This window comes from Alternaria ethzedia (genome assembly GCF_023757985.1).
Source record: "Alternaria ethzedia strain BMP 0044 chromosome Unknown scaffold_36, whole genome shotgun sequence".
Lineage (NCBI taxonomy): Eukaryota > Fungi > Ascomycota > Dothideomycetes > Pleosporales > Pleosporaceae > Alternaria > Alternaria ethzedia.
This window is the reverse complement of record NW_026056229.1, coordinates 94,112-115,786: the sequence shown is the minus strand read 5'-3', so window position 1 is coordinate 115,786 and position 21,675 is coordinate 94,112. Positions and strand designations below refer to the sequence as shown.

Genomic DNA, 21,675 nt, shown 5'->3' with positions numbered 1-21,675 from the left:
GGGGTGAGTTTCGCGCCCGTGATGTGGGTACCTGGCGATTTTGCTCCACGAATTCCCGCCGGTGGTGGAAAAGGGTTCCTAGCTGAGGAAGGAGAAGGTGCGATTGTGGAGTCTTCCTGGTACTGAGAAGGTATGATACCTATGACAGCATGTGATAGGTACGGAGCTTTGGACCGAGTCTGGCCCTGGCGCAAGTTGACCATCGTCTACTATGTAGCCTACAATGTCTTTGAATGAACACGTTCAGACAATACGAATGCGATGTAGATGTCCTGCCTATCTGTCGTACTCGCAGCCGACAATTCGTAATCTCGCAACGCGCTTTATGAAACATACGATCATCTCGCCGACAAGCGACTACAAGTTCCCAGTTCCGCTCCCAGATTTACCTTTGTTGGGTCTCCAGTAAGCTTCGACACACTAACTTAATGAGGTAGACCCTAATCCTTCACGCAGATTGCTGCCTAAGGGCCATACACTCCTCAATTTTTGCGCCTGCGTATATAAAACCTCTGTCCATCACACTTCTTCAAGAACTATGACCAGTCGCTTTGTACTCAACCCCTATACCCAGCGGCAAAATGTCACAACACTCGAGTCGTCAGGAAGCTTCTAATGTGGTCGAAGAAGCAGTAAGTTCGTATCATACAAGGTTATTGTGTGGCAACACTGACAATCCAAGGACTTGATCTCTGCCACGATCAACGAGTACATTGCCGAGAAGCGCCGCGGATGCGCCACATTCCACGCGAAAACGGCCGGGCTCAAGGTGTCTCCGCGAAAGATCCAACAAGTTTCTTCCGGCTACTATAGCTTCGTTGGTACAAGCCCAGGAACCCCTCGCGTCAAGATACGCTATGATCTATCGCTGTCGAACAAGTCAGACATAGCAGACATATCTCCTCTAGCATGTGTCCAGGTCCGCGGGCGCCGTAACTGGCGTCCTCTACGTGATTGGGTTGAGGTTCGGTGCAAATGTAAGGGCTTTAGCAACGAGACCGGGCTTGTACGTGCGACGTGAACGTTACTCGAATACCAGGCTGACACGACTCTCAGCTCGTTGACTACCGTATGTTACAGGACCGTCTCCTCGAGTTGCGCAAGATCGACTTCGATGTATGGAGGAAGACCTCGATCGCCGACATGTCCTTGGAGTCGCTTCAAGACGGAACCTTCTTCGCGCGCCATACATCTGGGGAACTTGGCAAGACAAATGCATTACAGATACGCCGACGACCCTCATTGGTTCTTACATGCGGTCCAGTAGCAACCTTATTGAGCGACGTAGAGATTGGGCTCTCATATCAATGGGTTTCATTCGGAAACTGGCTCACGGCAAAGCTCGCGACACTACCTCCACGTGCTGTTGACAACAGCCAACAGTGCTGGTGGCAGGCGAATGGCCGCCCTTTTAGGTTGTTGGACTTGCCTTTCGAACTTCGCTCGATGATATACAGACAGCTTCTTGGGCTTTACATATGGCCTCACAAAAAGCTAGGATACCATGAACACCCGTTAAGAAGTCCGTTGAGAATCTTCGGCCAGGCAACGTATACAGCGTACACTAACCGCTGTATGGCATTCGCACGGACTTCTCAGTACTCTCTCGATCCCATCGGAAATGAACGACCTTGGGCGTCGATCAACACCAACATACAGTACATCTGTAAGCAGGTAAGAGCCGAGTTCCGCAAGTTTACCGTGACATCGACTGTGCCGCATTTTCGGGATCCCTGGACGCTCATAGAGGTGTTGCCTAGTTTGCAAGGCAAATGGCTCCGTCACATCTCTCTCGGTTTTCCAAACTCCATTTACTTCAGGTTTCTGGGCTATGATGACCAACGCCAAGTGGAGTGGCCAGGTCAAGCTTTGATTCGAGTCTTTGGGAGGATCCCGACGCTAGCTCGCCTCCATTTGCATTTCCAGGTTTCTCTCCCCCGATGGATAGAGAGGGTAGGTAACGAAGATCAATTTTTCTCCCACGACCCTTGGGTTCGGTCGTTGCCGAGCCATCCTACTGACCTGATCTCCTGTCAGAAGACACTACTGGATTGGTTCTTCACACTGGCGCTGGAAGACCTTCGACAGATACCATCCGTAACTATGTCCGGACATGTGAAACTCAGCACACGTACTAAGTGGGAGGCAATACTGCATGATGAGCGCAATGGTACGCTTCACGACCTTTCCGCTGAAAGGCTGACAATCATGTCAGATTACTTGCGGCGACCTTTGTAAGTCTTGTTTCCCTCCAGCTTGAGACTGTTGTTGCCGATGTGTGTTCTGACCATCTCTTGCAGTCCTCCTGTGTGCTTCTGCAAGCGCCCGTGCCACTGGTGGAAGGAATTCGGTCCGCCTGCCTACGGCGAGATAGCTAACTTCGAGTTCCCATGGCCTACAGGCCGCATGAATTACGACCCCAAAGTACACGATCGGTTCGTATGCGAAGATTGAGGCACAGAATACTTAGAGGGATAGGCGGTAGAAGGACTGGGATACCTGGAGACAAACATGCTCTTTACGACCCGCGCCGCTGAAGCCTGAGGCGTAGTGAGGTTGCGCGATAGGCTAGACACAACGAAGATATTATCAGTAGAACAGCAGGAGCTCCCTGTCGTGATGTTGGACCGTCGATGCTGGTGTCGTAAGCTCGGCGTTCTAGTCTTCTCGTGGCGGCTTCCCCTTATTTTCCCCGCATCGCACTAGTGACGTAGCGCAAACTAGCGTGGCTCGGCAGTTACACAAGTCGTCAAACCTCACTCACGATCACCAAACCATCACTCTTTCGATCAAATCCCCGTGCGGTCAGCTTAACCCTCGCGTGAACTCGCGCAGCGTGGCTGAGCGTGCTCGCAAGACATTTGCCGCCCACTTCATCCGCTGCCGCTCGATCCCGGAACCTGGGTCGAGATTTCAGCGCTGCGAACATGGGTATGTATCGGCGTACCGGGGCTAAACAGAGGCTAATACGTGCTCAAGGCTCATGACTGGACAGCGCGCGCTGATATATGCCGTAGATGATGTGCTATGAACGATGAGACGGCACGCAGGTCCTTCACGTGTGGAAGATGCGGAGAACCTGGCTGTTGGAAATCAGGATGGGCGATAAGTACCCAGACGCTCAGCAGAGGATCGACCGGCCGTTGTCTACACATTTTAGTAACCTTTTGTCTTGGATTCTGCTCCGACTACAATTGCCGGATCACGAGAGGTGCTCACGGTGCTATCCTGCCGATATCTTCACGCGCTCCATGGCAAGCCACGTCTGACTTGCACTCCGGCTGGTTTTCGAAGTCGAATCGCAATAGCACCGACATTCCAGATTGAGTCAGAATAGGCCCGCGAAGTGCGCCTGCTCGTACAATACGCGATACAAGTACCTCGCTATATCCTTGGTCTGAGCACAATCATCGTCTCTCGCACATCAGTTGCTTTGATCACGATGGAGGCACACGACTATAACGAAGATGTAAGTGGTCAAGACGATTGATGCCGCCCAGTGCTAAGAGATGCAGGAACGCCGGCAGCTCGAAGCCGAGCTGCACACAGAGATCCTTCCCGGCACGGAGGTCATGGCAGATGTAGGCTCACACCATTTCGTCAAAGGAGCGCACCGCCAAGTCCTCGTTCCACAACCCAGCGATGATCCCAACGATCCTCTTAATTGGAGTACCGGTTGGAAGATGGCATGCATCATGGCGGCATCAATGGCCACGTTCACACAAGGATTTGGTCCATTGGCTCTAGCACCAATGTTTCCGGCACTGATCGAAGCTTTCAACACCGATCTGGCCGGAGCAGTCCAATTCACTGGTGTTTGCATCTTGGTACTGGGATTTAGCAACTTCATCTGGTGAGTAGCATCAGACCAAGATACAGGGGCCAGATACTAATGGGTAATGCTAGGGTTCCAATTAGCACATCGTTCGGTCGTCGCCCGGTGTATCTCGCATCCCAACTCATCAACTTCGGTACCTCGATATGGCGCGCCAAGGCCAATTCCTACAATTCGTTCATGGGCGCGTGCATTCTCAATGGCATCGGTGCTGGACCGGCCGAGACCATCATGCCCGAGATCATCGCCGACATCTTCTTCTTGCACGACCGTGGGAAGTGGAACACTCTTTACTGGGTAGTCTACATGGGCTCGCTGATGGTCGGTCCCATCGTGTCTGGATCGATGACTGAGACGGTCGGCTGGCGCAGCTTCTGGTGGCTCAATACAGGCATCCTCGGCCTTTCATTCTTGATGGTGGTCTTTATGTTCCCAGAAACAAGGTTCAAGCGCGCCTTGCCCGAGCACTTAGGGCAGAAGAAACCCAGTTCACTAGAAGAGAAGACGCGAGCAACTACCCAGGAAGACATCAATCACTCCGATAGCGAGAAAGAGACAAATCCAATCCAGCACATCAACACAGCTAACTCCGTCCTGCCCAACACGGCCGGCCTAGAGATGTCCGAGACAGCTCAGCGAGACCCCTTCCTTGGCCGCGGCAAACCTGGCAAATGGCAGTGGAAGATCTTCCAACCAAACGCCCACCCGTTTCGTTCCATCTTCCTCGACCTTTGGATTCCCTGGAAACTGTTCGCTTTCCCCATTGTCGAATTCGCCGCTTTCGTCGTCAGTTGGTCATGCTCCAGCTTCCTCACCATCAACCTTACACAAAGCCAAGTCCTCGCCCTGCCTCCCTACAACATGAAGCCCATGACGGTCGGCTTTACCAACTTCGCCATCATGGCGGGAGCGTTCATCGGACTCTTCACTGCTGGTCCGCTCAGCGATTGGGTGTCTGCAAGGAGCACCAGGAAGAACAATGGTATTCGTGAACCAGAGATGCGGTTGCCAGCTATGATACCATATGTCGTCATCATGTTTATCGGTAACATCGTCGTGGCGATAGGCTATGAGCGCAAGTGGCCTTGGGAAGCTATCATCGTCATTGGCTACACATGCGCTGGTATACAGGTTGCAGCGCTGCCAGGCATTGTCAGTACATATGCTGTTGACTCCTACAAGCCCGTTGCAGGCTCGTTATTCGTCGCCATCACCGTCAACAAGAATCTTTGGGGCTACGGGTTTGGCAAATTCATCACACCGTGGAGTGAAGAGGTTGGGTAAGACGCGTAAATCTGATCTTGAAAAAGCATTGCTAACTGTAGTAGATTTATCTCGCCCATTATGACGAACGCGGCTCTTGTTACGCTCTGGTGCTCGTTCGGTATTCTCTTTTGGTGGAAAGGCAAGACGTTCCGTCGCTGGAGCAAGAACAGCAGCGTCCACCGACTGGGCGCTTTGTAGTGCGCAGCGCACCTCTTTATCTGCAAGTCTTCCTGGCAGCACCTTCCCTACTCATAGCTCTCAGCCTGCAATCACCTGCAATTCTCGACCCTTACTCATCTTCCTTCTCTCTCATTCTCTTACTCCCAGGTTGCGCACTCTTCTTCACATCATCAGCAATCCACTCCGACTCATCCGCCTTGCCCTCCAACTCCTCCCACCCATGCACCTCCATCTCCTCCAGCATCTCATCATTTTGCCTCAACCACTGCCAATGCAGTAGAACCTGCCACACCCTCTCCAGCAGCGCGATGCCACTCAACCCCGCCACCTCTTCATCGGTCAACAGCAGATAATCGTCCAAAGCCGTAACATGATGCCTCATCCTCGCTATCACACCATGCGTCCCATACCCTCCCGGCGGCGCCGCAATAACCGTCGCAATGATATTAGGCAGCCGCGCCCTTCTGTGCGGAAACCTGGTAGGGAAAGTCGCTGGGACTGGATCCGGTGCAGGTATTCCCGTCGGCGGCACCGAAGCAACCGCAACAGGCATCTCGCGACCCGTCGCCCCATGTTCCATCTTCCACTCGCGCAACATATCATACCTCAGCACCAACCGCATAGCAAGCTGTTTCTTCCTATCATAAAGCCTAGCCATAAGCGCCCTATTCTGCACAATCCCCTCCGGCAACAACGTCCGCGTGACCAGGAAAAGTAGCTCCTCGCACAGATACCGGAAACGACCTGCAGGCCTGTCTTCAAGCGCACTGAATAGAGCAGGCCAGTTTGTCTTGTTGTCCACAGGCCGGAGTAAAGTGTCGATGAGCGGATGCAGTCCTTTTGTCCCAAGGTTGCTGTGAACTCTCCCCCAGGCTTGTATCGCATCCAAACTCGCCTCCAGCGTCCCTGCAAACGGATTCGGGACTGTGGGCGCGAAGTGGTAGTGTGCGGATAATCTTGCGGCTGCTGCTTCTTTCTTTGCTGCTTTGCCAGGCGTGTCTTGTTCGAGCAAGGAAGGCGCATCGCTGACGGTGCTGTTGGCGCGTACGCCGCGGCCGCTTCGCGGGGGTCGCGGTGGGGGCGTGGGACGCGGTGTGTGGAAGGAGGCTTGGGAGTCGGAGAGGATGCTTTGTGCGCGGTCGACGCGTTGGAAGCTGCGCCCGCGGTTGCGGTTTGGTGTTGCCATTTTTGGGTGCGCGGGCGCGACTGGACTGCAAGAGCGAGCGAGTGTGGAGGTGGTGATCGGGGACGGTAGGGTAAGATTCGAATAGAATATTTTGAGTATATGGGATGTTGTGTGTAAGTGAGAGTGCGCGTTGTTATTGGTATGACGTATGTGATTGTGGTAGATTGGGTGGAGGTGAGCGTGAAAGGGCAGTGAAAGAGGATATGATATTTTCTGTCATGATGGTAAGAGGCAGGTGCAAGTTTGCGAGGTGATTGTAGTGGCTTGCTGTCTTCTTCGAAGCTATAAGCGCCTCCGCAGAGGTTTGACACAAAGAGCATTCTGCGAGACCTGTACTTGTGCTTGTGTTCATATCAGGCTACATAGCAGACACCATGACGCAACAACATGCTGATACTTTGGAATAATTTCTTCGACACATGAAGTAACTTTACCGTGCTTGCCACCTGAGACCACTCGCATCGACCACTCAACCCTTGATAGCCTGCTGCTGCATCTTCTCACCACTCTCATTCGCAGGCCCGAGGCCCATCTTCGCCGGCCCACAAAGCTGCACACCATCCTTGCTAAACCTGCTGCCATGAACCGGGCAATCCCAGCTCTTCTCCGTAGTATTCCAGCACACCACACCCTTCAGATGCGGGCACAGGGCGGAGAACTTATGAACCTGGCCACCCTCATCCTTGTACACAGCGAGCGGGTTGGTGGGGTTGGTGTTGAGAACACCGCCCTCGCCCGGTACAAGGTCTTCGATGTCTTTGATATCAGACTGAGCGAAGCGCTTGTACTGGGCGTTGATCTGGAGGTCGTGGCTGATCATACTGGTTGCTGACTTTGCGATGGAAGCTAGACGCTTGGGGTCGTAGGCGGAGATCCAGGAGTTAGGTTGTTCGGTGATGGAGTCTGCGATGAGCTTTCCGGCGAGGACGCCGTGGGTCAGACCGTTGCCAGAGTCACCGGTGATGATGTAGATGTGCTTGTTTCCTTGGTTCTTGCCGATAAACGCCATGTGGTCGACGGGCTCGAAGACCTGACCACTCCACTTGTAATCGATTGTGGTTGCTTGTGGAAAGCGGACGCGTGTCCATTCTTCAAGCTCCTTGAAGGGCGCGACGGTATCGGCTTGGCCAACTTTGTGGTCGCCTCCACCCACGACCATGTAGTCATCCTTCTCGTCACACTCGGTGAGACGTATGTACTTGTAGATTTCGGCCGAATCGTAGATTAGGGCGTCTTCGACTGAACCCTTGGGTACGCGAATAGCAATGCAGTAGGTGCGGAAGTACTCCTCCTCGGCGATGACAGAGAGCTTCTGAAGCGGGACACAGGTAGCCTCGACAGCATCGGCACACTTGATGGTGTTTCCGTCGGCTGTCTTGACGTAGACATCCTTGTGGCCCATGCCCATGATCTCTACGCCCTTCTCCTGCACGTCGATGCATCGAGTGTTGGTGTAGCACGAGAAGTTGGACTGCTGCTTGAGAAAGTCGAGCACACCGACGACGTACTTGGTGGGATGAAACGTCGCCTGCTGCGGGTAGATGACGGCATCGCTTTGGTCAATGCTGCCCTCCCAACCCTTGAGCTTGAACCCTTCCTTGTATTCCGTGGGGATACCGAGCGCCTTCGCCTTGTCGCCGTCCTCGATGAGAGTCTTGATGTCGCTCGCATGGTCTTTTGAGTCTTTGGGGTATTGCGAGAAGTCGTAGCCGGGAAGATGGCGGTACTCGCACTCGATGCCCAGCTGCTTGGAGATCTCACCGACGCGGTTAAGCGCCCAGGTATGTGACTCGGCGGCCGCCTTTGCGCCCTTGTCCCCGTGCTTCTTCGCAATCGCAGTATAGCCGTCGTCTAGGTCGTTGGCGAGATGACCGCTGGTACGTCCAGTTTCACCTGAAAGTACCTCTCGGCCTTCGATCAAGACAACGTTCAGGCCACGAGTGACGAGCTCATAGGCAACTGAGACACCAGAGATGCCGGCGCCGACAATGCAGACGTCCGTCTCGAGGTCCTTGTCAAGCTTGGGGAACTTGGGGATGCTCTTGTACGGCAGGTGGTGAATCCACACAGGGTCCGTCTCTCCGCTTGTATACATGAAGTGCTGTGGGCTCGAAGTCTTGGCCGTAGCTACTGGCGCGTCGCCGCTCATGGTCGCCATGTTCGCTTGTTGTCCTGCGAAAGCGTATTTCGGTGCTTGCTGTAGGCGGGGCGCGAGTCTGCTATATGAAGCTAGACGTATGGAGGATATTCGTGCGGTGTTTCGAAGGAGAGAGGTACGGAAGAGACGAGGGGCAGACAGCGACATGTCTTAACGGCAGGTGAAAGGAGCGTAGGAGCTGCACGTGGAGGTACATGGTGTTGTATATGCCCAAACAGTCAATTATCATGACGGGTTCATGTAATAGCTCGCGCATCATTGGTCCAGTGCGTCGCGTGAGCCAAAACAAAGCATTGGCAATGGTGTAGCTTTGACGACGACATGACGTCGATTGTGCGACTCCGTGGAGCGTCAAGTTGTGGACGACAGGAACGCTTGTCAGCGGGGGAAAGAGCCTGAGCAAGAGGTATAAGATAGTTCAGGAAGTCGGTAACGTGTATACAAGTGGAAGGAAACAATTGCGCGAAGACGATGATGAAGTCGCGATAAGAACAATGATGTTTGCGCGAAAGCATGACACGCTAAATTTCATCCGCGGCACGTCAGCACGTGACATAGTGCTTACCTCCCCTCCGCGGGCTTCAACAAACCCTCCGCAACATCCTTCAACACGAACTTCTTGATTTTACCACTGCCTGTCAACGGTACTTCGGCATCACAATCCTCCCCCAGCCAGAAGATATGCACAGGCGCCTTATGCCTGCCCAGCACTTTCCGTACCCAGCCCTGCACCTCAGCCAAATCTGGTTTATCCGTGTTGGGCTCGTGGAGGAGGAAGGCAGCGGGCACTTCGACGTAGCGGGGATGTGAGACGCCGACAACGATTGCGCGGGCGATGGATGGGTGTGCGACGAGACGTTCTTCGATTTCGAGAGGGTAGATGTTTTCGCCTCCTAACATCTCATTAGTACGCAGGCTTCAATGGTTGTGTTGACGGAAGGGAGACACATACCTCGGATGATGATATCCTTGAACCGACCGGTGATGGTGCAATAACCATCCACGTCGAGAACCGCCTCATCACCAGTATGAAGCCAAGGCTCGCCATACTCGTCGCGAACGATGAGCTCCGCCGTCTTCTCAGCATTCTCCCAGTACCCGCGGCAGACTTGGTATCCAGCGACGCAGAGTTCGCCTCTGACGCCGATCGGCACGACGCGATCCTGATGGTCGACGATCTTGACGCGCGCATGTGGTAACACCGTTCCGACAGTAGTCAACCGCGCATGCAGAGAGTCAGTCGTGTGTGCGTTGAACACCGTCGGACTGGCCTCGGTGAGCCCATACGAGGACGTGAAGTCCGACATGTTGAGTTCGTTGACCATGCGCTCCATCAACCACTTCGGCACCGGACTTCCTGCCACGATGCCTGTCCTCAGATCGCTCGTCCAGCCTTCCGGCCGCGGCACGTCCATTATAGATTCCATCATAGCTGGTACACCGTGGAGAGCTGTGCAGCGTTCCGCGTCGATAGCCTGCATACAGGCAACTGGGTCGAACTGTTCGGCTGGGAAGACAATCTTCGCACCGTGTGTGAGGCAAGCGAGGAGACCGAGGGTGAGACCGAAGCAGTGGAAGAGAGGTGGTGGGCAGCAGAGGGTATCGTTCGGTGTGAGGTCCATGCGGTCGCCGATGAAGCGGGAGTTGTTGATGAGATTGCTGCACAACGTCAGCAGAGTATCATCTAATGGAGTGGGCTGACTTACTGGTGTGTCAACATGGCAGCCTTCGGGTTGCCAGTACTACCGCTCGTGAACTGCAGGTTCGCGACATCGTAGGGACTTATTATGCCGTCAAAGATGTCTAGGATATGCTCCGGGATGTATTGGGCTTCTTCGATAAGGGAAGAGTAGGAGATGAAGCTATCGTGTTGGCCGCGTATCAGGCACACGGTCTTGAGGTCCGGTAGTGTGGAGCTGATATCGTCTTGACTGAGCTTCTCCAGCAGTGGTCTATTGTCGAAGCGTGCGATCGTAGGTGTAGTAAACAGTATTCTGCATTCTACTATTGTCAGTATTTCCTTCATGTCATACGTCAAGTTAACTTACTGGTATGCTTCAGCGCATACTCCATCTCCGTCGCCGTATACGTGTTGTTGAGCGTAACGCAGATACCCCCAACCCTCGCACAAGCAAAGAAAAGTGCAATGTACTTCTCGCAATTTCCGCTCATGATTCCTATTCTATCTCTCGGTCGCACTCCCTCTTTCAGTAAAGCTCTTGCGAGCAAACTTGACTCTTCCCATAACTTCTTGTACGTCCACCGCGCACCTGTCCAAGGTATGACGACGGCTTCATTGTCTGGGTAGCACTCGACCTGCTGCTGGAGTAGTTGCGAGAGTGTTAGTTGGAGTAGTGGTGGATCCAATGGCCCTGCGACGATCGAGAGGTTGGGATATGGAGGTAGGATGTAAGGGTCGATTTGAAGTAGTGTTTGGTTCAGACGCTGTAATGCGTCATTCCGCGATTGGTCGTATATCTCCCCCATTTCGATGTGTGTATGTCGTTCCCTCGCAGGCAACCTGTCGAAGTACTATGGTCGAATGCGGAAAGCGATCCGAATGCTACCTCAAAACGAAGAGTTCGCAACGGTGGGTATAAGCTGGCGACTAAGCTGATGGAAGGCGTAGAAAGAAAACGATAAAGAAGCAATAGTATACAACAACACCCAAAGGCAATCAATCACTCGGCGATGAACCTTCGAAGTAGCAACTTCGGCCATAGCACTCAGCGATAACAACAGCTCAATGACGGTGCTTCGCCGATGGCTCGGATCTAAGAACACAAACAGGGCAACCCATCTCGCCCTCGAAACGCGCCGTCTCCGGAGCCCTCGAAACGACACGTCTGTGGGCCATCACTCACGTTTCGATCGACTACCCACGCCATCGCCGGCCTCTCGCTCAGCCCTGCTCCTTCCGGACGCAACGCCGCAGCCAGGCTAACAAGGCACCATTAAGTGATGGGCAGAATTTTCCTTACTCACAGCAGGCAAAGATCGTCGCTCGAAGTCGCATCGCCCCCGTGAGTGTAGTTCGTTTCCATTGCATGTTGGGACCGATGACAGCAAGCGGCGAAGCCACCATTGTCGGGGTAGTAGACCGACAAGGGTCGGGCGCTCGATCTTGATCTGATAAGATTAAGGCAGGCTATGGCAATATCCTGGCGCTGCGACATCGGTGGGCCCTTCCTCGTAAAAGGCGCATTGATGCAAAGCAAATTTTTATTAGATCAAAAAGAAATTTTTATCAGATGGAAAGTACGAGTAAGGCGTCCGGCATGGGATGGTGTGCCGCATCAATGTGGAGAGTGGGAAGGATGCTCTAGCGCCTTGTATCCGGCTGGGCAATAGCCTACAGCGGATCAGATAATTTACTGGCCTGCCCCATCAGGCGCGCCCTGGTGTCATGCCGGTGCATCTGATAATTTTTCATCCACATCCACCATCGCGTAGCGATCTACCAGTTCGAGAATGTAGCCGGGGTCTGTCCTGTCGTGTCGCTGCAGTGCCGTTACGTGTTGCATCCACACCACATCTCCACAAAGTGACCGTCATCCGAGCGCCGTGGAAAATGCGGTCGAAGACATGCCGCGCCGTCCACTCGCGGTGCGCACTGGCTTGAGCGCTATGCACCGACGGATCAGATAAAAACATTGCGGCTAATTATCAGATCCGCGGGCTGCAGCGGAGCAGACCGGGGTGAGACGGTCGTTATTGGCTGGACGGGGCGTGAGGTCATGTCATATGTGACGTGCGTGTCGTCGGTTAGTGTGGGATATACGAACGGCCGGATGAATGTATGTTCGTACAACGGTGTAAGTTTGCTTGTGAAAAGCGATGCGGAAGCTGTCTAATGCACATCACAATGTTGCCGGCCGTCTCCAGGCGAAACCCGGGTTGCGGTACTTGGGGACGGAAGCTAGTTCCGACGTGATCGGAAAGGGAAATGGCTCACGCATTGAGTCGAAGATGGACATGTGGTATTTACATTAATGGAAAGTCGGTATAGCTACGTGGTATCGAGAAAGGAGCGCATAATGCCAGATCACAGTTTCGCTTTCGCGCCTGCATCCAGGCTTGGGCGAACTTTCTTCTCGCCGTCCCAAGTAAATGGACTAAGCGTGAAGAACTTCTCCCGGTTGACCATCATCAGCGCACTGCGCTTGTGAGGAAGGTCCATAAGCTTCTCAACATGGAAGCCGTGGGCGAAGTCATATGCTAGCACTGTGCTACTTGTTGCTGCGGGCTCACCGACCAGGTTCCAGGTGCGCGGCTCATCGAGGAACATGTAGTGCATTAGGCCAGACCACCACGCAGACACGCGATATGGCCCTCGGAACCGCACGTCGCCGACGAGTGAGTGCCTGCCACGGTCGTAAGGCGAAGACTGGTAGTGAGCACCCATGTGATCCTCCTGTGACATGTGTTAGTCCATAGGTTGTACGAGATCGGAGATGATGTTAACTTACCATCGCCCAATAAACTTCAAAGTACGCAAATAGTATGTCGTCGAAAGCCGCGAACATGGTGAGTACGTGGGGGTCCTCATGCAGCTTTCGGAGGTATTCGCGGTGTTGATCCAGGGTACCGGTTTCGTTCCATCCCGCAGCGACACGTGGGTCGTTTTGCCACTTGTTAAATAGGCGGAGATGCTCGTCATTGGTGTAGTCGAGAGCCACCATCGTGAAGTGCTCCTTCAGATGTGGAACCCATCGGCTATAGATGATCGAGCCTGGCTCGGGCTTTGGCTCACGAACTGGATGCTGCGTGTGCCGGGGGAGAGCGGGGAACTGTGTTGATGGCGCATTTTGGAATGGGAATGGAGGATATCGCCTGTCGATCGGCTTGCCTGAGGCATCGAGATGCGGTGCCCAGACTGGACGAGCACCGAATGGAGAAGCCGCGCCCTGCCAGAATGTTCCTCGGAAGAGGAGATGGCCATCATGAGGCGCCGATGCGTTGGAAGCCTTGGGATGCGAATGAAAGAGACCAGTGGCGTATAGCTCTTGGGCTAGTGCTTGAGAGTCCTTCCCTGACAATAGCACGCGGAAGTTCTCAACTAGGGGATGCAGCGAGACCAACGCGTAGGCGATGAGCCAGAGCTGCGGGACAGATGGACGATCTTGGGTCCACGTAACTGTCACATATGGAGATCTTCGAGTGCGCGCCCAAGAACTGTTATCACCCATCGGCGGTACAGCATCTTGGCTCAAAGTCCCAACGTCGCTGAACGTGACAGTCTCGTTATGCAGAGTTGTGGGTGGAGCGATCCCTTTGCCGGTATCGTTTTGTGAAGAGAGCTGAACTTGGTAGCTAGCAGACTGGCCTTTAGGTGCCACGTTCGCGACAGTATATGCCGTAAGGTATGGATGAGGAAGCTTGAGAACGAGCGGTTCTTGCGCGGTATCCGACTTAGCTTGCTGCGCCATGGTGATGAACAAGAACTGAGAATGAAGAAGAAGAAACTGAAAATACAGTCGAGCATGCGACAGCAATGGACGAGAAGCTATAACCCGGATGCTTGAAGTCTCTCAAGATGCTCAGGAATACGATGCGTGAATGTTTAACCGAGGTCGTTCCCAATATCCGGTATAGCTTAGGCCACTGCATTACGCAGGCTTAGGTGGATTTGTTACCCATTCTCCGGCAAGGAAAACAGGTCACAGGGTTGTAGTCAAGAGGTGGCGTGAGGAAAGCTCCGATTTGGTGGCTGATCCACCCCATGTGGGCCGCAGTCTAGCTTCCACAAACCCATGCAGGTCGGCGTCAGTGGACGAAAATGCATCGCGCATTTTGTACCGGCGACGCTAACCATTGGTGACATCGTTGTTTCGAGCGTGGGCATCGATATACCTGATGATGGCCAGTGCGCAGGGCCTGCAAATTGTGCCTGAGCTGTGCAATCGTGTTATGTCGCTGTAGTACTATATCTCTTAGCGCTGAAACACCTTCTTGCTGTACAAATCAAGAAAGTCACAATCGATACTTGCTCCAAATCAACCAAACAGTATTCCAAGATGACTTCGACCGAGAGGAGAGCAAGCGACGCAGCGACTGCCGCGCCCATGGCGGATTCATCGCCATACTACGACGTTGTCTGTGTCGGCTTTGGCGCAGCTCAACTCGCCACAGCCATCGCCAATCGCGAATCTAAGACGCCGTCCAAAATGCTTTTCGTCGAGCAGAAGAAATCCTTCTCATGGGGATCGACATCCAACATCTCGAGAACGCGAATGGAGAGCCCCTTCATGTACGACCTGGCGACCCTGCGCAACCCAAGGACTGCTTTCAGCTATGTCAACTATCTGCTCGCTCGTAAACGTCTCATCGAGTTCTCAAACTCGGATCGTCTCAACCCTTTACGAGAAGAGTTCGAAGACTACATGAGGTGGTCCGCCGAGCACTTCAAAGACGAAGTCCGCTATGGCAGCGAAGTCGTTGGTGTAGCGCCCGAGGTTGAGGCAGATGCTGTGCAAAGCTGGAAGGTGGCCGTCAAGGACAGCGCAGGCAAGACATACGTGGTGCGGGCGAGGAGTCTTGTCGCACCCTCCCCATCAAGAGCGAGCAGTCCGGCTGCGCAGCCATTACCGACTGTTGACTTCCTATCCGGACAGCGGATCATCTCCATGGACGAGTACCCCAGCAGGCGTAACGAACTGCGCGGCGCCAATGAGCCACGACTCAACGTGTCTCTTGTTGGCTCAGGCAAAAAGACTGCCGAGGTGCTGGACGATCTCCTGACGTGCTCGCGTCTGGGAAACATTACCGTTGTGACAGAGGACGAATCGCTGGCCCCTCTGACGGTTCTCGACGACACGAAGCCGTCGCAACCCCAGCTTTGCTCGATCTGGGCCAAACCGACTAGCGCGCAGCCAGCCTCTGTCACGGAAGCATCAGAGCTCATCCAGACGATTTACATGCGCGCGTACGAGAAGCTAGTCCAGTCCAAGGGCGAGTTCAGACTGCGCGTCATCATTGGGAAGGACGCTGCTGCCGCGTGCTCACAGTCCGACTTCATCATCAGGGATACGGCAGCAAGTCCGCTTGCAAACACAGCATTGTTCCAGGGCATTGATTCGCTCATCCTGGGTTGCCGGCCAAAGGGAGAGAGCCTGGAGGAAGTGCAGTTCAAGCGTGGCGCCGTCGCGGAGGGCTGCCGGCTGTGGCTGGTGTCCTCGAAGTCAGAGGGCGGACGTGCATTGGCCAAGGACATTGCCTTGATGGCTGGCGAGATCGTGCGCAAGGCAGCGACAGGGTCATCTGAAGTACGGGATGGCGCCGGACTACAGGTCCAGGCTAGGATATAGAGCGGGATGATGGTGCGCAGCTGTGGGTTCTGGGTTCCAAGGTTTAGGCGCTAGATGGTGCAGAATTTTATCTAATCTGATGCAACTTGAGCACAGACCCCAATGCAAGTGACTCGGTGACACGTCCTGAAGCCTCCACACACGAACCACACCGGCCCACACCACTTTCCACCACGCATCCTCCTTCACGTGACGCTATGCCTCTTCACGCTGTGCTAGCCGTTGACCCTGCTGCTGCACCATGTCGATCTTGGCCATCGCCTCCTGGCGCGGCCATAGCGCCCGGGGGGTGAACCTCATGCAGGCGTCTTCGCGCAGCTTCACCACTGCATACGGCGCGAGATACTCCTTCTTGAGCTCCTAACCACGTCTCGCAGGCTCAATGCCGTTCAGTAAGCCCTCTGGGGCCTCTATCAGGCGTTTCTTTGGTTTCCTTCACCTCCTCTTCTACGCAGACCCGACATGGCTCGACAAGATACTGGTCTTCGTGGGCGCTATAGCTGCCATTGCAGCAGGCGTGCCATTCCCACTCATCGGAATCGTCTTCGGTCAATTGGTCGATGAGATCAATGTTGCGACATGCAACAACCGCGAAGGTAGCTCTAACGGGTCTGAAGAAGCCAACATCACGCCCAAGATCCTGTTGCTCGTCTACATCGCTTGTGGCACTTTCACTTGCATCTACACGCACCTTGTATGCTGGAACTTGGCATCACAGCGCCTAGCTCAACGCATCCGAGACCGTTACCTCCGAAACCTGCTGCGACAGGACATGGCCTTCTTTGACAACCTACAGGCCGGAGAAGTGTCTTCTCGACTCAACGGCGACATCCAGTCAATCGAGAGTGGTACTGGCGAAAAGGTTGGCGTGGCTCTGACTTGCCTCTCCTTTTGTGTCACGGCCTACATCGTTGGCTTCATCAAGAATGCCGAGATCGCTGGCATGCTCGTCTCTTTAATCCCTGCATTCTTGCTCATGGCCGTGGTTGGCGGTCACTTTTTTGGCAAGTATGCTGCCAAGGTCGGCGATTGCTTTGGGTCCGCTAGCGCCATCGCATCTGAAGCTCTCAGTCATGTAGGCCTCGTGCATGCGCTGGGTGCAAATGCCAGGCTCGAGGCAAAGTTTGAGGGCCATCTGAGCGATGCTCGTGAAGCAGGTGTCAAGAAGGCCACGACCGCTGCGGTTCAGGCTGGTCTGCTCTACTTCATCGCCTTCTCGGCCAGCGCCTTAGGTTACTGGCAGGGTAGTCGCAGGATCGCAGACTCTCTCGAGGGCAAAGGCAGTGCGACTATCGGAGAGATCTACACCGTCACATTCATTCTGCTCGATGGTCAGTATCTTACCGATCGTTTAGTTCTTCCGATGCTAACTTCCGATACTAGGTGCTATCGTCCTCAGTCAGATCGCGCCGATGTTGCCGTTGTTTGGCGGGGCGATATCAGCTTTCGAGCGCTTGCGCAAGGATATCGAGACTCAACCCACCATCGACAACACCTCGTCATCCGCGGAGAAGCCTACTCATGTTGATGGGACTGTTGAGTTCCGCAACGTCGCGTTCACGTATAGTTCAAGGCCTGATCATCCCGTGCTGAACGGTATTTCTTTAACATGCGAAGCTGGTACGTCACCTACATGGCACGGAATGGAAGTACGTAGACTGACCATCTAACTCAGGTAAACTGACTGCTATCGTGGGTCTTTCCGGAAGCGGCAAGTCCACAGTCGCTAGTCTTATCAGCCGGTTCTATGACCCCGAATCTGGCGATGTAGTTCTGGACGGCCGCAATGTCAAAGACATCAACATCAAGTCTCTCCGAGGTTTCATCAGTCTCGTCCAGCAAGAACCTTCACTTCTTGATCGCTCCATCTTGGAGAACATTGCTCTCGGTCTCGTCAACAGCCCGCCTCATGCCCATCTCGAGAAAACGCTGCTGAGCGGAATCCTCGCTCAGGTTGCGGAAGACGTCAGGGGCGGCCAGGATCTTGCTCAAGTCGCCGAGAAGGCTGGTCCTGAAGTTGTGGAGATCGTTCAACTTGTGAAGGATGCTGCAGACCTCGCCGATGTTGCTATCTTTATCGATCGCCTGGAGTTCGGGTTCGCGACCTCGGTTGGCTCGAGTGGCAGTCTTGTCAGTGGTGGACAGAAGCAGCGTATTGCTCTCGCCCGAGCTCTGGTCCGGGACCCTCGTATCTTGATCCTCGACGAAGCCACCGCTGCTCTAGATTCAGCTAGTGAGCAGCGCATCCAAGCTGCTATTGAACGGGCTTCCCGCGGCCGGACAGTGATCTCGATCGCTCATCGATTGTCCACTATCAGAGCTGCAGCGAAGATCATCGTCATGAAGAAGGGTGACATCATCGAACAAGGAACCCACGATCAACTCATGGACTTGGAAGGGTCATACGCAGACATGGTTCACCTTCAAAGCGTCAAATCTGACGACGGTGCGACCAGCTCAAGAACCAGTCTGGACTCCCGCGATGCCGATTCTATTACCAATGAGAAGTTGGCGCTAAGTGCGCAGGAGCCCGATGCTGTGCCAGCGAACGACGCCAATGCTGCGGAAGCTGTCGAGCACACTAAGGGTGTCGTCATTGCGGGCTCTATCAGGAAGACAATGCTTCCTTTGACGCGACCGTACCTACTTCTTGTAATCCTGGCTTTCTTGGCAGCACTGGTAGTAGGTGGCCAGTACTGCGGATCGGGTCTCCTGTTCGGTAACATCATGGGCACTATGTCTCCATGCAACACGCCCGAGTACGTTCGTTCTAGAGGTGAACTCCTCTCTGGGATGTGGTTCATGCTTGCCTGTGTCGCCTTCCTGGCCAATTTCACCAGTTGGGCGTCGTTTGGTCTCTTGTCGGAACGATTGATCTACAAGGTCCGCAACCTGTCTCTACACACGCTACTCCAACAGCCGCTACAATGGCACGAATCTGAATCAAGAAGCCCGACTGTGCTCCTCGAATTCATCACCAAGGATGGCCAATCGCTAGCGGGCTTCAGCGGCTCCATCATTGGCACACTCTTCTCCGTCGTTGTCAACTTCATAGCCGCCATCATCCTCTCCCACATCCTCGCATGGAGAATCGCAATTGTCTGTCTCGTCGTCGTACCACTTCTCTTGGGCGCCGGTTTTATGCAGTTGCGTGCTATTGGTAAATTCGCTGCAAAGCATGCTGGAGCTTTCAGCTCTTCTATCGGTGTTACCATCGAAGCTGTCTCCAACATCAAGACTGTACATGCACTTTCCATCGAAGAAGAGATCATTTCAACTTACAGGCGATCGCTGAAGGCTCCACGAAAGGAGATGGTGAAGCAGAGCTTCAAGACCAACGTCTGGTTGGCCGTCGCCAACTCTTGTGGTACATTCATTTACGCTTTCGCCTACTGGTGGGGCACCAAGAACATCATCGAAGGCAGGTACACCCAAACTGAGTTCTTCGTCATCCTGATCGCCATGCTTGTCTCCGCACAGCTATGGGGTCAGCTGTTCACGCTTGCACCTGAGATCTCCAAGGCCAAGAGTGCCATGTCGCGCATTTGTGGACTAATCGAATTGGGCAAGGATACACCTGATGCGGGTCGCCGTGATGACCCCAGTCTCTCGGAGAAGAACCAGGACGACATCGAGGCACTGGCTGAATCTCCAATACCAGCTACCACACAAGGTGGTGCTAGGGTTGTCTTCCGAGACGTGGGCTTTTCGTATCCAGCACGTCCTGGTGTGCCGGTCTTGACATCTCTTTCTTTGACCATCCAGCCCGGTCAATTCTGCGCTTTGGTCGGACCATCTGGTGCAGGTAAAAGCACTGTTCTGGCCCTTCTTGAACGATTCTACTCTCCCTCCTCCGGTAGCATCTCCATCAACGGCCTCGATATCTCTCGACATCACGGCGCGTCCTTCCGCGATGACATTGCCTATGTACCTCAAGAGAACATTCTCTTCCAAGGAAGCATCAAGTTCAACATTGGATTAGGAGCGAGACCTGGGCACACCCCATCCGACGAAGAGATTCAAGAAGCCTGCAAGCTGGCGAACATACACGACACCATCATGGATCTTCCCCAAGGCTATGATACCGAGTGTGGCTCCAAGGGCAACCAGCTATCTGGCGGCCAGCGTCAACGTTTGTCCATTGCTCGAGCTCTTGTGCGTAAGCCGAAGTTGCTGCTGCTGGACGAGAGTACGAGCGCATTGGATGCGGAGAGTGAGAAGGCCTTGGAGCAAGGCCTCGAGCGGGCTGTCAAGGGTCACGGTGTGACCGTCATCGCGATTGCTCATCGACTGAGGACGATCGCCAGAGCCGATGTGATCTTCTTGGTTGAGGCGGGTAAAGTTGTGGACCAAGGACGCCACGAAGAACTGGTGCAACGCAGTGAGAGTTACCGCGTCAACGCTCTCCATCAGATGCTTGGATAGATTTGTTCGTAATATGTATCTTTATATCGAATTCCACCATGGCAGTTTCACGCCAGCTCCACAGACTTTGGTAGTCTCTTTTCTGCGCCTTCCGGCAGCCAGACGAACAATGGAAGCTCTTGGTCCTCCCTCGCGCCGTTGGTCTTCTCCGGAGTAATGTCTTCCGACTTGTGCACCAGCTTTTCTTTCAATCTCCTGCTTCCCATCTTTTCGTAAAGCTTGATGCCCTGCTTTGAGCTCTCTATGTACATGGGCAGCCCAGCCTGCCGGCAAATGTCCATCTCATACTTGAACAGCAACTCGCCAATGCCCCGCCGTTGGTAGTCCGGGTGCACGGCCATGACGTGGCAGTAGACGTATCTCTCATTGAGCCACAGCTTCTCTCTCGCGTCCCAAAGCGGCTTCACAAGTGCCTCGGCCCGTTCACGTTCCTTGCCCTCCAGCCATCCAATCTCGCCTCTCTTCCAATCACTAGGCGTGATATAGACATCGAAAAGCGCCATCCCAACGATCTTGTTAGTGTCGGTGTCGACACATTTCAGGGTGTATTGCGTTGCACTTGTCTTCCAGTACTCCGAGACATGGCCGGTGTGAGCCTGTCTTCTCCTAGTCAGTCCACACGTCCGACAGTCAACGCGATTCAATGACCGGCACTTACCGGAACTCGGAAGTTGAGTCTGTCAAATCTTTCTCGGTAGCCGAAGGAAACAGCGCGCGCGTGATCGGGCTGTCCTTGAAGGCCGCAAAGTGCACATCGTATACCGCGCTAATGTCTGGCACCAGAGCGGGGAGGACTACGAAGCCCATATTGAACGATTCGTCGACTTAGTGTAGTGTCGTTTGGATGATCGAGCAGCGGGGAAGGATCTAGATCGTCTGCCAATCAAGATGTAAACTTAGAAACAGAAGGTTTTGGTAACGTTTGACAGCTGCAGCGAACTGTTCGACCCAAAGACATGAACTTGGTAGCATTATCGCCCATTAACCACCCGGATTCAACGATCCACTCTCGATGCCCAGCCTTGCGGTTCAGAGATCGTCGGTCACGCATACAACATACTTTGATACCAAGCAGTTGGAGGACGGGCACCATAGCTGTGCCAATTCCTCGGCTGTCACTGAAGCACTACCGCCTGCCTCACAACGCTAAATTACAGGGCGCAAAACTAGAATTCAAGACCCACATTACGACACGAAAAACCCTCACGCCACCGACGACAACCAGACCTTCTCCATTGAGGCGTACCGGCCGTTCTGCCTGTGCCTCCCCCTCGCATGTGCCGATTAAAGTTATCTGATCCGTCCTTAGCGAAACTTC

General features: G+C 53.9%; 6 protein-coding genes across 6 annotated transcripts; 3 read left to right on the top strand and 3 right to left on the bottom strand.

The window, feature by feature from the left end:
* Positions 1-2,927: 2,927 nt before the first annotated feature.
* Positions 2,928-5,299, top strand: J4E87_009538 (uncharacterized protein; the record flags this gene model as incomplete). The annotated part of the gene is made up of 6 exons (XM_049381114.1): positions 2,928-2,931; positions 3,051-3,085; positions 3,338-3,469; positions 3,516-3,853; positions 3,907-5,115; positions 5,164-5,299. 6 exons carry the CDS (start codon positions 2,928-2,930, stop codon positions 5,297-5,299), a joined length of 1,854 nt encoding a protein of 617 aa, XP_049229140.1.
* Positions 5,300-6,936: 1,637 nt separating this feature from the next.
* Positions 6,937-11,112, bottom strand: J4E87_009537 (putative NRPS-like protein biosynthetic cluster; the record flags this gene model as incomplete). The annotated part of the gene is made up of 5 exons (XM_049381113.1): positions 6,937-8,683; positions 9,191-9,518; positions 9,578-10,284; positions 10,332-10,626; positions 10,674-11,112. The coding sequence occupies 5 exons, from the start codon at positions 11,110-11,112 to the stop codon at positions 6,937-6,939; spliced, it is 3,516 nt and encodes a 1,171-aa protein (XP_049229139.1).
* Positions 11,113-12,670: 1,558 nt separating this feature from the next.
* J4E87_009536 (uncharacterized protein) lies at positions 12,671-14,054 on the bottom strand (the record flags this gene model as incomplete). The annotated part of the gene is made up of 2 exons (XM_049381112.1): positions 12,671-13,039; positions 13,095-14,054. 2 exons carry the CDS (start codon positions 14,052-14,054, stop codon positions 12,671-12,673), a joined length of 1,329 nt encoding a protein of 442 aa, XP_049229138.1.
* Positions 14,055-14,642: 588 nt separating this feature from the next.
* Positions 14,643-15,932, top strand: J4E87_009535 (uncharacterized protein; the record flags this gene model as incomplete). The annotated part of the gene is made up of 1 exon (XM_049381111.1): positions 14,643-15,932. The coding sequence occupies one exon, from the start codon at positions 14,643-14,645 to the stop codon at positions 15,930-15,932; it is 1,290 nt and encodes a 429-aa protein (XP_049229137.1).
* Positions 15,933-16,314: 382 nt separating this feature from the next.
* Positions 16,315-20,357, top strand: J4E87_009534 (uncharacterized protein; the record flags this gene model as incomplete). The annotated part of the gene is made up of 3 exons (XM_049381110.1): positions 16,315-17,263; positions 17,316-17,552; positions 17,608-20,357. 3 exons carry the CDS (start codon positions 16,315-16,317, stop codon positions 20,355-20,357), a joined length of 3,936 nt encoding a protein of 1,311 aa, XP_049229136.1.
* Positions 20,358-20,404: 47 nt separating this feature from the next.
* J4E87_009533 (uncharacterized protein) lies at positions 20,405-21,164 on the bottom strand (the record flags this gene model as incomplete). Its single annotated transcript, XM_049381109.1, has 2 exons — positions 20,405-20,963; positions 21,016-21,164. The coding sequence occupies 2 exons, from the start codon at positions 21,162-21,164 to the stop codon at positions 20,405-20,407; spliced, it is 708 nt and encodes a 235-aa protein (XP_049229135.1).
* Between the last annotated feature and the right edge of the window lie 511 nt (positions 21,165-21,675).